Raw genomic sequence first — 12714 nt, forward strand, 5'->3', positions numbered from 1 at the left:
AAATGAGTACACATTTGTGTATATACATAGCTAAGAAAAAACATGGTTACAAATTTGCATGATTTTTTTTAGAGATAAAAGGGGTATGAACATTCAGAGAAAAGGTCTGTTTCACACAAAAGCTTGGGAAAATCCTTTTTCAAAAAAAATATTGACAAATCTGAGAATCTGCACTTTTGTTAACCAGATGTGTGAAAGAAACTGGATGCTGTACTGCCAACATGCTGGTGCTTGCTCATGAAAACATGTAATGGATACTGGGCAATTCCTAGGTGACTAATAACGTCCCTTAAGGATACTTACATCTAAACCTCAGTGAAAATAAAAGTAGGAAATATTTCAAAAGTTGACGTATAGGAGTGGAGAGCTGAGAGAGCTCCAGAAAAATTGCACGTCACAAGCCTTTTATGTTACCTAGTGCTTTTCAATCCAGTTTATTGTCTACAAATTGTGAAGTCTGGAGCAAATAAAAAAGGAGGCCACTGACAATGTATCACTGTTTTTTAAATGCAGAAAAGGGATAGCTACACTTACGTCTTTGTTTATGCTTTTGTTTATGCTGTGCTATGCTCAGATTGGAAGATACACATTAAAGGATACAAAGTTATCTGTAAATTATAAAACTTTCCAGTAATTATACTATAGGAAAACAGTTCTGTTCAGATCTTTGGAAAAATATCTGTAGCTGGACTTTCATCCCACATTTTCTCTGGTTAATTAATTAACTGCAGTTCTTTTGTCACTCAGTTTAATGTTTTGAAGAAAGGGAATCATTGTCTCAGTGATTCATTTATGTAGTAAAAGAAATGCTTTAGCTGACTGTCTGTGCACTTGCTGTAGAGGAATGAAGTCAGCATTAGAATGAAAAACAATGCCTAATTTATTTCATTCCTGGCATTCTTCAGTAACAAATGGATTCATTCATAAGATTTAGACCTTTGAAACTGAAGTGTCATGAGACATCAGCTCCATTATATATTGTAAATTATGACAAGTCATGAATTTAATGGTGCAGTCAAGACAAACATTAAATAAAATGCTGCATCTCCATCAAGTCTTCTCATTACAGAAAAACAAATTAGATCAGATCTGTTAGACAGAAATTATTATAGTAATTCAGCCCTTGCCTTTCTGTTTTTCCATTTCCAATATTAAAGGATTGGAATTAAATTATTCTAGAAAAGTATCACAGAATTTTCTGATTGGAAAAGAGCTTTAAGAATATTGAGTCCAACCACTGCAGTGCTTAAACCATTAAAGCAATTCAAGTGCTTTTGTGGCCGGGAAGAAGGTACAATCCATGAGCAACACACAAGATGAAGAAAAGACATTCCCAAAGAAAACAAACAAAAAAAATAATAATAAAAAATTCATTTCTCACCCAATTCCTTCATATAGTCATCAAAATTCTCGCTGGAGACGAGTTTCCAGGTTCCCACAAACCGGTTGCACATGGTGCTGGCTTTGCGAGGCAGGGGTCCTGCAGGGAGAGGCAGTGGCCACAGCAGCTCTTGGTGGGAGTCAGAGAGATCGTGTGTCCAGCACAGACCTCGCTGGCCTCTCTTTAAAGATGCCCAGTCCCTGTAGTGGTCAGGACGGGCCAATCAGGGAGGCAGTGCCAGGGCAAGACAATGCGCACGTTGTCCAAGGCTGCCGTGTCAGTACCAAGGCTCTGGGTGACTCCTGCCTCGGCTCCCTCCACTGAATAGATGGGGACACGGAGAGGGGCACATGGGGATGGGGACATGAGGTTAACACCGCAGCCACCGAGAAGTTAGGGGACACTGTGGTGGGGTCTGAGTCACATGGAACCCCCAGGCACAGGAGAACTGTGTCTATATGCAGCCCAGCTCTGACTGTCCTCCCAGTACCACTCTCCTGCTATCACCATTGCTAGTGCTGTCACCTGTGTGCTAGTCAGGTAAATCAAAGCCTTGTGGATTTGGGGGAGGAACGGCAGAAGCTGCTGTACACAGTGTGTTCCCTGTTTTTTTTTTACCTATCATGATCCATGCTGAAAAGTGTCTGTGCTTTATCATTTAAAGGCAGAACAGAATGATTCTGTCCTGTTTGCTTAAAGTATTTGCATGAGAGCAATGATCCCAAGCTGTGGGTCTTTCCCTGCATATACCCATGTGAGAAGAAGCAGCCAAGATTCTCTGCCTCACTTCTTCCACAACAGGGCATGTTCAGAAGATCACTGCATCACTGGAGATCAGCTCTTGTGCTTGGCAGATGGACAGTGAGAACAGAGGTTGGGTCATTAAAGGGGTCTTCCTCAGTTCTGAGTCCCTTGGTGAGTGGTGAGCAGTGTTATAAGGTTGGGAGGAGGGTATATACTGTTCCTGCTTTGCCCTTTTGCACCTGGATGGTTGGTCTGTCAGAGTTAAGGGCAGACTTGAGCCAGTGGAGTCATATAAGGCCTTGCATTCAAATATGTTGTCAAGTATTTTCAGGTTTCCCTGCTTCCATGAAGAGCAATAGCTTCCTCTGTGCCATGTGAAATGGCACACTAGGGCCAAACACCTTCTACCTCCAGATGAGATGATATAAAAATGTGACATGGAAAATAATTTCTCTCAGTGGCATAACTGCAAATATTAGAATGTGCCTATGTGCCTCAGCTGTTCTGATCTAAACTTCTACACCATGACAAAACTCGGGTCAGAAGGGACCTCCAGAGGTCATCTGGTCACACCTCCTGCTCAAGCAGGGCCACTTAGTGCTGGTCGTCCAGGACCATGTCCGGATGGCTTTTAAATATCTTCAAGGATGGAGATGCCACTTGTCCTTGGGTCCATGTCTCCCCTGCACTGCAGAGCTGTCACAGTTTGACTCAGGATAGACAACAATGCTCTTTCTCCTTCCCTGCCTGGCTGGGGCAGGGAGGGGATCCTCAAACCAGGACAAGAGCCCAGAACTCAACCCAGAACTTCAGCTGTGGACTCACAAGTGCAGAATAAAGCTGAAGGATCATCTCCCTCAACCTGCAGCACTCTTCCTAATACAGCCCAGGATACTGTTAGCTTTCTTTGCCATGAGGGAAACATGGCTGGTTCATGTTCAACTTTGTTGTCCATCAGGACACCCAGGGCCTCTTCTGCAAAGCTGAGTGTGAAAGCTTGAGAAGTTAGAACATTCAAAACCTTTTGTAAGAAGTACATTTAGAGCTATTACCTTGTGCTTAGCAAAAACCAGTCACAAAGGACAAATATATAAACCAAATGTGTATTTGACAGGCAGGAATTCCAAGCATTGCAATTCAAGACACCTCCAACTATCTGAAACTATTTAGTGTAAGACCACATTAACAGGCATTCTGTCCTTCCCCTTCCTAAACTCTCTTCCTGGAGAAAGCTATTACTTGGTACATGAAAAGATTAGATGGTTTCTTTCCTACTTGAATGAAAAACAGTTATCTCTTTGGGGTTTTTTGCCAAAGTCTTTTTCTGAGTTTCTGGATTCTGACCACATATAAGGACTTTTCAGATCTACATTGTAAGGATGGAAGGTACAGTGGGATGATAGGTTGTGGGACTAAGCGTGTTGTGTTCAGGGTAGAAAGAAAGAGAGGGAGCTGATGCTGGTCTAATGAGGGTGATGTTTGGGTCTCATCTTCAAAATTGTCACCTGCAAGAACGAAAATATGCTTAAGCAGGAAAGCAATACAACCTGAGCAGGGAAAATACTGTAGTCTTCAGATTATATTGTAATTGTGGGGAAATAACAGGTCTTAAGCCACAAATGTTGGTTGTCTATGTAAAATATTTTTATCTCATCAGTTGTAACATAAAATCATAGAATCATAGATCCATTAAGGTTGGAAGGAACCTCAAAGATCATCAAGTTCCAACCCCCCTGCCATGAGCAGGGAACCCTACCACTAGACCAGGTTGCACAAAATCTTGTCCAACGTGGTCTTAAACACCTCCAGGGATGGGGCATCAACAACCTCCCTGGGCAACCCATTCCATTTTCTCACCACCCTGATAGTGAAGAATTTCTTCCTAATATCTAACCTAAATCTCCCCTCTCTCAGTTTAAAACCATTAACCCTTGTCCTATCACTATCTTCACTGATGAAAAGCCCCTCCCCAGCTTTCCTGTAGCCCCTTCAGGTACTGGAAGGCTGCTATAAGTTTTCCCTGGAGCCTTCTCTTCTCTAGGCTGATTATCCCCAATTCTCTCAGCAGAGGTGCTCCAGGCCTTTTAATCATCTTGGTAGCCCTTCTCTGGACCCTCTCCAACAAGTCTGTATCTTTCTTGTGCTGAGGCCACCAGAACTGTACACAGTATTCCAGGTGGAATCATCAACAAGGTGGAAACATCCAGGTGGAAACATCAACAAGGGTAAGTTGAGCAGAACTTCCCATTATTGCTCAGGCCTAGTAACACTGTGGTGCAAGGATAAAAAGTCTAGAGTGATTGAAAATAAAAACAAAGTAAAGAACTCTTTCTTCCCCACAACAGGAAGGAGATGCTGTACCTGTAACATGGAAATAAATGTCAGTCTCTGAAGGTGTTGTCCACAGAGTATTCTTTTGAAGCAGTGATGCATCATATCACATTTTCTGTAATGAATAGCTGGCTTTTTATCTGATTTCTGGAAATGAGAAAACTCCTAAATTAAACTATCCATTTCTTCTTGAGGAATAATACCTTCCATTGCTCCTCAGGCATTCTTTGTTCTTTAATTTAATTGTCTTATCTACATAAAGGTACTTCAACAAGCCAAGGCTGGTGCCTTTGAGAAATAAAAGATGATTGGAACATTGTAAGATCAGGCCCAAAGAAATTCAGGAAGAGCAAATTAGTCAGAATAGAGCAGCTATACTGCAGTACCAGTAACATTAAGAACAAAAGTGACAGAGAATTATTTGTACAGACAAAACCCCAGTCTTAAGCAGTCTCAAACAATGTTTACATTGCTACCATCTATCTCTTTGTCACTAAGAAAAATCAGCACTTTCATTTAAAGGACTTACAGTCTAGAAAAACAAAGAGCAAGGAATTATATCTTCAGTAGAAATAATATATGTGGAAACAAATTTTCTTCAAGTTTAGAGGGAAAAAAATGTCAAGGATTGTGAGTACATGTGATAAGAGGGAGCTTTGATTCCCTTTTTTTGCTTATGGTTGGAGTAAACCATGCTTTGAAATCAATACTCTATAATCTGACAAAAACAAAGAGCTAAAACTGTAAAGAGACTATTTTAAAGAAATACAGAACATTGATAGCAATTTCTTGAAAATAAATATGTTCTGGGCAAACCTACTGCCAAAAAAAGGCTACTTAAACTCCTAGGGGAGTAATGAAGGCAACAGAAATGCAAGTGGAGAACAGAGGCCAAATGCCTGACTTGTTGTGAGGACACCAAGGATGTTTTAGCAGTGATTATATGAAGCTGAGGGATCAATTCCAAACACAAGGCCAGCAGTCTGCCTCTTCCCCATAGCTGTGTTGGAGGGTGTGAACAGCCTTTTGTCTCCTTAGTTTGGGCATCCCAGGAGACCAGACCAAGACTGCTGGGACCAAGGGAACAGGGGGCAGCCTGGGGCAGACTGCTGAGCTTGGCACAAAAAGGGCTTGACTGGCCAGGATGAACAAGTACTCCTAGTTCCTTCCAGGGGAAACCAAGAGTTAAAACAAAACCAGAAAAATAACAGAAAGGTCAAAGCACAGAATAAGCTTTTCTTAATCTTTCTCCTGAGCTTCTACATGTCTGCAGGTGTGAGCGAGACCCCTTTTTCTCTTTTCATCCAAGAAACTTGTAAAGGAGTAATGAACAAATTTGCTAAATGCCGAAGATCTCCTCTCAGCATTGAAAGCTGCCTGCTGCAATCAGTATGTTGCCCAGGGGGTTCGTGGGAGTTCTATGAGATCCTTCTTTTCCAGAAAGGAATGCTATGGGGTGAATCCTGATTTTTGGAGAATAGTTCAGCACAGCAGGACCGGTGTTGTTCTGCAGGCAAGGAAAAGGCATTGATCTGCCTGTACCTTTTGAAATTAATATGGTCACCTCTGTCCAGGTCTGAGAGCACACATCTTTGACATAGAGGAATGATCTCCATTTATTCAAGAAGTCACTAGGCTGCTGCCTTTTTTAGATAATAATTTTTGGCCTTTTTCAGAGAATAATTTCCAGATATGTTCATATTCTAAGAAAAGCATCCCTAATTCTTCATTACTGTCCCTATTAAAGTTTCTAGATGAAGGTCACTTTATTGAAATTTCCAGAAGAAGAAGTTTTAAGTGGCTTTTTTTTATTAATAAGCCTAGTCATTGATTCATATACAAAGTCTGAATTAATTCACTAGGTAGTGAAATAAATAGTGATGCTTTCAGAAGAGATTACTTGCTTCTGAAAAATTGAGCTGTCATAAATGTTACAAATGTAACTGCAGGGTTCATTAAAGATGTAATTTTTTTCTTTGAAAATAGTGGCTGGTATAGGAATGTTGGAAATTTGGCCTTTGGAATACAGTATTTCCATACTTGTGAATGATCAGGTGCATTTAATTATGGGCTGATCTTTAATATCTATATATACCTTATTTAAGCCAATGATGCTGCTTTTGATGATCAACTCTCCCATGTAGGTTTTCTGCCACTAAACAGTAGTTTTATCCTGGCTTTTGTAAATAATTTTGGGTTTTATTAAGCGCTAATTAGATTTAGAATTATGCAGAAGGGATATTCAGAAGCAAAATTCCTTCCTCTGTGCAACTGCTACTCCTTAAGCTGATGAGATTTCACAACCAATGAAGTCAAGGTAAAAATAGGAGAATTGTTTGTTCGTGCTTGCTGCTTTTTAAACAAAATTTCTGGTGAATTAACGGATAGGCTTTTGAAACTGCTCTTAAATAACTCTTTAGCTCATCCAGAGGGTAGAGAGAGGTTTATCTTTTTCTTTTCCCTGCTCCAGTTGTATTAATAGTGCAGAAACTTGGGAACAGTCTGAGTCATGCAGAGGAAAGTTCAAGGGCATGAGGTCTCTGCTGCTGGCAGTAGAGACTCAGAACCATCAACTTGGACAGCTGACCTCAGGAATGTCAGAAATATGTGGAATTTGGTTCACAGATCTTCATTGCAAAACTTGGGATACGTGCATTTTCCCATTTTGTGGTTATGGCACAACTTTTCACACTCTGGTTGTCCAGTTTTTCCCTAGACTTCTCATCTTTTTTGTCCTCAGTTTGAGACCTTCCCAGGTGGAGAAATCAGGGCTTCTGTGGGTGTAAAGTTTTGAAATAGGAAGCCAGGATTAAGGGCAGTAAAAGCAGGCAGTTCAAGAACAAGAGTTGAAAAACATGGTGTCCAAAGGGCTTTGCTTCTAGAGAGGCTCATGTTCCCATGACTGATCTAACCTAATGAGCTAGTAGAAAATGCACACATACATATATATAAAGGAGGGTGCACAACTAGCAAACTTTTATAGGCTTTTAGTAAGCCTGAGAGTACCTTTAAGGCTATTATTCTTAATTCAAGGCTTTTTTTTTCCTAATCTAGGACAAAAAGAATTGTTAAGCAAAGGGACATTAACAAAATAACCATAGCTGAGAGTTACAGCAGCTATAATTTCACACTTGAGGTGGAAGAGGACAAGGTCAAAGCACTCCAGGTGATCCCTGGGTTTAAAATTGTTGGCATTTGTGGGCAGAGGAGGTGCCTGGTTCCCCACTCACGTTGGAAGCCAACACTAGGCAAACACAGCAATTGCCCTCCTCCCCACCATGGGGACAACACTGTTGTTCAGAGCGCAGAGGAGCAGCCCTGTTGTCCTCCCTGCTGCACACAAGCTCCTTTCAGGGGGTGGCCTGTACACAGGATTTTTTGTGTCCAGGTCTATATCCATCTTTGTTACACAACAAATGCCACTCTCTGGGTCCTCTCTGACCCTCTTTCTGCAGTGGGAGGGGTCACAGTTGCTGAGTGTGGCACTTATAACAGCCTCCCACACAGACCCTGTCCCCTGTTGCATCCCCCAAGCCCCCCGACAAACTCTAGCACCATCGTGGGTTGTAGAAAGCAGAACATTTTATTGAATAGCCACAACAAATTAAACCAGCTGTGTGTCATGCTTTGGGGATATATCTATAAAAAGCACAGTTCTCTTTAAAATTGATTTGTGGAGTTTTTCTCCTTTGGTTAAGTTAAGTTGCTTTTCTCCAGCTTTAAGCGTTAGTCCTATGTGAAGATGGCTTCTTCATGCTTTTTCATACACTCTTTTGCACGTAACATTATTCATGACGCATTCCTGGAAAGAAAGAAAAATTTAATCAGCTTTTAACTCTCACTAAATAATTGTCAGTCAGAAGTTAGAGAATTATTTATCCACTGGGAGCCAGTATAAGAAAAAAATGTTCATTTACCTTCCTTAAAGCCAGTTGCCAAAACAGTGAAATTCAAATTCGAGAGAAGCAGAAGCAGAAGTCTAATATATTTCATAAAATCAAAATACTGAAAGAACATCCAAGGACTCTTTCAGCCACTTTCAGGAGGCTTCTAGTCTCCTCTTAAAAGCCTATGAAGAAGGGCTCTCACTTTTCTACGGGGAGTGGTGGGACTCTGGAGCTGGGCATCAGCCTTTTTTTCCTTTCACTTTTTGTAGCTGTGGCTTGTCTTCCTCACAACCATGTGCACAACACACACACACGTGAGTCCTACACAGCTTTCAGACTGGCAGCTGCCTGTGTCAGCCTCTGCATGTTGGGCTCTGTCCTCATCTATTTTTCTGTTAGATCAAACTCTGTTTTCTTCAATCGTTCCTAATGAAGTAGTTATTAAAAGCTATTGCTATTTGTTCTCTTCTGGTCTCTGTCCAAAGAAATGTTAATAATGAATTTGTGGACACACATTTTTCTCTAGGGGAGGGCAGAACTCTTCAGGAATTTCATGTATGTGTATTGTTTTGTAGCATGTAGGAATCTCAGCTGCCTTTTATGAACTCAATAGTAGTCTCGTCCCAGATTCTTCAAAGTGCCTTTCCTAAAGCTGAAGAGCAGTGCTGAGAAACCCCCAGCTGCGGGTGGGTCTTGCTGGCACCCAGCCAAGCACAATGCTTCCTGATCAGACACCACCAATCAACAGAGTCTGGATACACAATTGTTTTTTTTTTGTTCTAACATCATATTATTGACCCAGTTGTTGATGATCAACAGTACAGTTCCCACAGATTGCTGTTGGGTCTTCAGTGGAGGTGAACAGAAGGAGCATTCTGCACTGAACATGGATGCTGCTAATGCTTCCTCTCTATTGTTCAGGACTTCACAGTTCTGATATATAAACACTTCCCTCTTGGGGTTGTTGTTTTTTCTCCCTACTTGTTCCTAGCCATGTCTTGCTCTGAAGGGAGAAGAGACAACACCATACAGTTTTGTAAGGCTAGTACCATTTCAGCTTTAATAGATGCTCCAGTCTCATTCAGAGAGACTTCTTGCCAAGTGTTCACAGCCCTTCCAGATGCTTTAGCTCCCTGGGTTTGAATCCAGTGCAAACATGCACTCTGCACAATTAATTCAGAGATTAAGCAACAAAAAGGCACTTACCACCACCAGGTTCCCATCCACCACTTTTCTCTTTATGGTAGTTTCTTTTCCATCCCACTTCTGCACCTGGGTCAATATGCCACTGTCTAAGGTTATGACGTTCTGCCAAAGGAAAAAAGCAAAGTGTGACTCTTTCATCAGGGTGCTCCAGGCTGAAGAGAAAAATACCTCCATGTCCCAACAGTACTGAAGCACCAAACACCCATAGCACTCCCACCTTTGATGGCAGCATTTCTGCCCTGGATGTCAAAATCACCACTCTGTCCTCCTGCTCTCATATCCCTTTTGAGAGATATATTTGTATTTGAAAAGTGCCATTTTTGGACTCACCTTTGTTTTTCTGTCATCTGCTGTGGTCTCGTCAAACTCTTCACCCAGCTTGAAAGAGACCTCTGTATTTTTGAAGGTACTTTCTGTTTTGATGGTGATCACATCCCCATTGATGCTGATGGTCACATTGGGCTTGGCCACACCAGCCATTTTCCTGGTAGCAAACCCCACACCTGTAAATAAGACAGACCACTATGAAATCTGTATCTTTACTTAATGTTTTTCTCTTATCTGTTGGGTTCTGATTTCTTTAGTAGTTTCTGAATTATTTAATTCTGTGTTGTATAGGTTCCTTGGTAACATCTCACTAGCTTGGTATGGTTATGGACCAAGCTGGGTGGAATGACATTAAGAAATTCTCTGCACTGTCATTGTCAGAATAGTAAAAGCAATATTTTGAAGGCTGAGACAAGATTTTAATGCCAGATATTTGCACATACACTTGTTTGAAACAACTGTGGTGATATGTACACTAACTGTATCTACAAATAAATAAGCAGAAATATAAGGCAGTTTCTAAGCCACAAAAGCAAAGCAACAAACAAGGAAAAATCAACAACAAAAAAGCAAGACCTTTTTATATTTATCAGGGGTTAGGCTGAATAAAAGGAAATGATTAAGAAATAGCTGGCAATGGTTATGTCCTGAGTAAAATATGGGGTAAAGATTAGGAGTGCAATAGTCTCACTGGAAGCTGTCTCACTGAATGCTGCACAAGTCTCTGAGTATTTTACCCCCAATCTCCAAATAACCCCCAGCTTTTTAGCATGCAGAAATCCGATCAGTGCAAGTTACCCCATACCTCCCCCACACTAAATGAATATGGAAACCTTTTAAAGCCCAATTTTAATTCTAAGCAAGATGTCTACACCTGTAGAGAAGGGTGTTATCCCTCAAGTCTTTGCAAGCATCTGCGTGAATCCATGCAATTTTCTTTGTTAATATTCACTGGAGGCACTTCTGGAGTTTCATTCAGTATAACAGCTGTGACAATTAATCAGAATCCTAGTCTGGTAACAATATAAAGAAGCTTAGGTGTGCTGCTTTTAGACACAGAGAAGCTTGCTGCACTCTAGCATTACACTGCTTTGTATTTTCAAGGATAAACTCTAACTGGCACAAAATATTGCAGTGACATGTTTTACTTCCATTCATAACACTATTAAGCAGGCATGCATAAACTTGACTTACCTGAAACTCTCAATCAAGGTTTTTTTACATTATAGGAATTTGACACCACTCATTTAAACAGCCACATTCTCCAGTTTAAGACCATCTGATCAAAATAAGTTGGACTAAAACCCCCTTGGTAAAACATCTTAGTAGAAAAGTCAAGTAAAGAATAAAGTTCAAAATCAGCATTCCTTCCCCATCCCAGACACAAGAACTCCAAAGAACAGTTCTCACCCAGCTCTTTCATATAGTCCTCAAAGTTTTCACTAGAAAGGAGCTTCCAGGTGCCCACAAACTGGTCACACATTTTGTCAGGCTAGAGAGAAGTTGTCCACAGGATGAGGCAGAAATGCAGGACAGGACGACAGTATGTGCTCCAGGAGATCAGGAGTTATCTTTAAAAAGGAGCCTTGGCCACATGATGCTCTAGGATGACCAATGAAGAGGGAGTCCCAGTGCCCAGTGTTTTCCTTCCTTCCCTACCCCTCCTTTGCCAGTAGGTCATAGTGTTATTACTCATATGCCCTTACTAGCACAAAGATCACAATCTTGTTTTTATTTAATTATTTTTGTTGTTCAAGAACAACCCACCTTAAAGGCAAACAATTAAATTGTGTTGCTTTTCAGAAATAAAAAAGAGGCTCAATCCACAGAGGATTGTCTTCTCTTCCATAATCTTTTTCAGTCTGCCATATCAAATGGGCACAGCTAACTTCCTAGATTGCAAGATCTGAAAGGCTCCTTGGGATAATTTATTTTGCCTTCTGCATGCCTGCAGAAGTGGATATGGGGCAGAAAGGGAGAGTGTTGGTGGCTGTAGAAGGGCAAGGCAAAAAAGTTCATCCCTTGATTGGGATCTCCTTATCATTGCACCACCTGAATTGGTTGACCAAGAGGTCTGTATTCTGCTTTTATATGATGCAGAGGGATACAGGGTTCTGTGAAAAGCGGAGTAACAACACAGATTATTTTTCCCCCTTTTACTCCCTGTGCTTTCTGAAGACCTATGTCCCACTGACTAGAATTATGACTAATTATGGCACAAAGTTAGGCTCTGGTATCAACCCACTAAAGGTCCTTGGACATTTAATTTGTTTTCTGTTCACACTGTTCAGGTAACAATCTGTTTGAGGCAAGGTATGTACAGGCCTGACAGAATGAGGTCCACTTTGGCAGATCCTCTAAGTTCTGCCACAGCTTAGGTCACAAATAGCAGAAGCAGAACACAGCCAGGCAGTTTATTAGACTTTGCATTTGGCTGTATTGACTATTCCTATGGCAAAAAGCAGCTAATAAGTGCAAACTCCAGCCTCTGTAATTCTCTTTGTGTGGATTTCCTGGAAATACTCTGCTGATTGTTCGGCATCAAATACGGTGGTTCATGTATTTTCATACTTGTTGACTTTGTAAGTAACAACATTGTAGAAAAAAAAATATTTATAATAGAAATGTAAGACCATAGGGGTATTTGGAAGTGAAGGGAGGTCAGGAAGTCTCCAGAGCAGCAGCTGTGCTCAGACTTGGTTGCTCAGGACTGTGCTCCGTTGAGGCTTGGAAACCTCCAAGGAGGGAGCCAGCATAGCTCCCTGGACAACTTGCACTGCTGCCCAGCTCTTCCCCAGGGAGAAAAGGTCTGCTTATCTCCAGTCTGACAATCTCTTT

At 41.2% G+C, this 12714-nt stretch overlaps 2 protein-coding genes across 2 annotated transcripts in view; both read right to left on the reverse strand.

Moving 5' to 3' along the window:
* The window catches only part of PMP2 (peripheral myelin protein 2), a 2377-nt gene extending 848 nt beyond the window's left edge, over positions 1–1529 (reverse strand). The window contains exon 1 of the mRNA XM_010006399.1: positions 1382–1529. Coding sequence (XP_010004701.1) covers positions 1382–1454 — 73 coding nt within the window. The 5' untranslated portion in view covers positions 1455–1529. The remainder of the gene's footprint in view (positions 1–1381) is intronic.
* A 6491-nt stretch (positions 1530–8020) lies between these two features.
* LOC104396551 (fatty acid-binding protein, adipocyte-like) lies at positions 8021–11433 on the reverse strand. The gene is made up of 4 exons (XM_010006400.1): positions 11287–11433; positions 9880–10052; positions 9550–9651; positions 8021–8258 (listed from the first exon to the last, which is right to left on the reverse strand). The coding sequence occupies exons 1-4, from the start codon at positions 11357–11359 to the stop codon at positions 8208–8210; spliced, it is 399 nt and encodes a 132-aa protein (XP_010004702.1). The 5' UTR covers positions 11360–11433; the 3' UTR covers positions 8021–8207.
* Positions 11434–12714: the final 1281 nt, after the last annotated feature.

Source organism: Chaetura pelagica, unplaced genomic scaffold (assembly GCF_000747805.2).
Source record: "Chaetura pelagica isolate M959 unplaced genomic scaffold, ChaPel_1.0 scaffold76, whole genome shotgun sequence".
Classification (NCBI taxonomy): Eukaryota; Metazoa; Chordata; class Aves; order Apodiformes; family Apodidae; genus Chaetura; species Chaetura pelagica.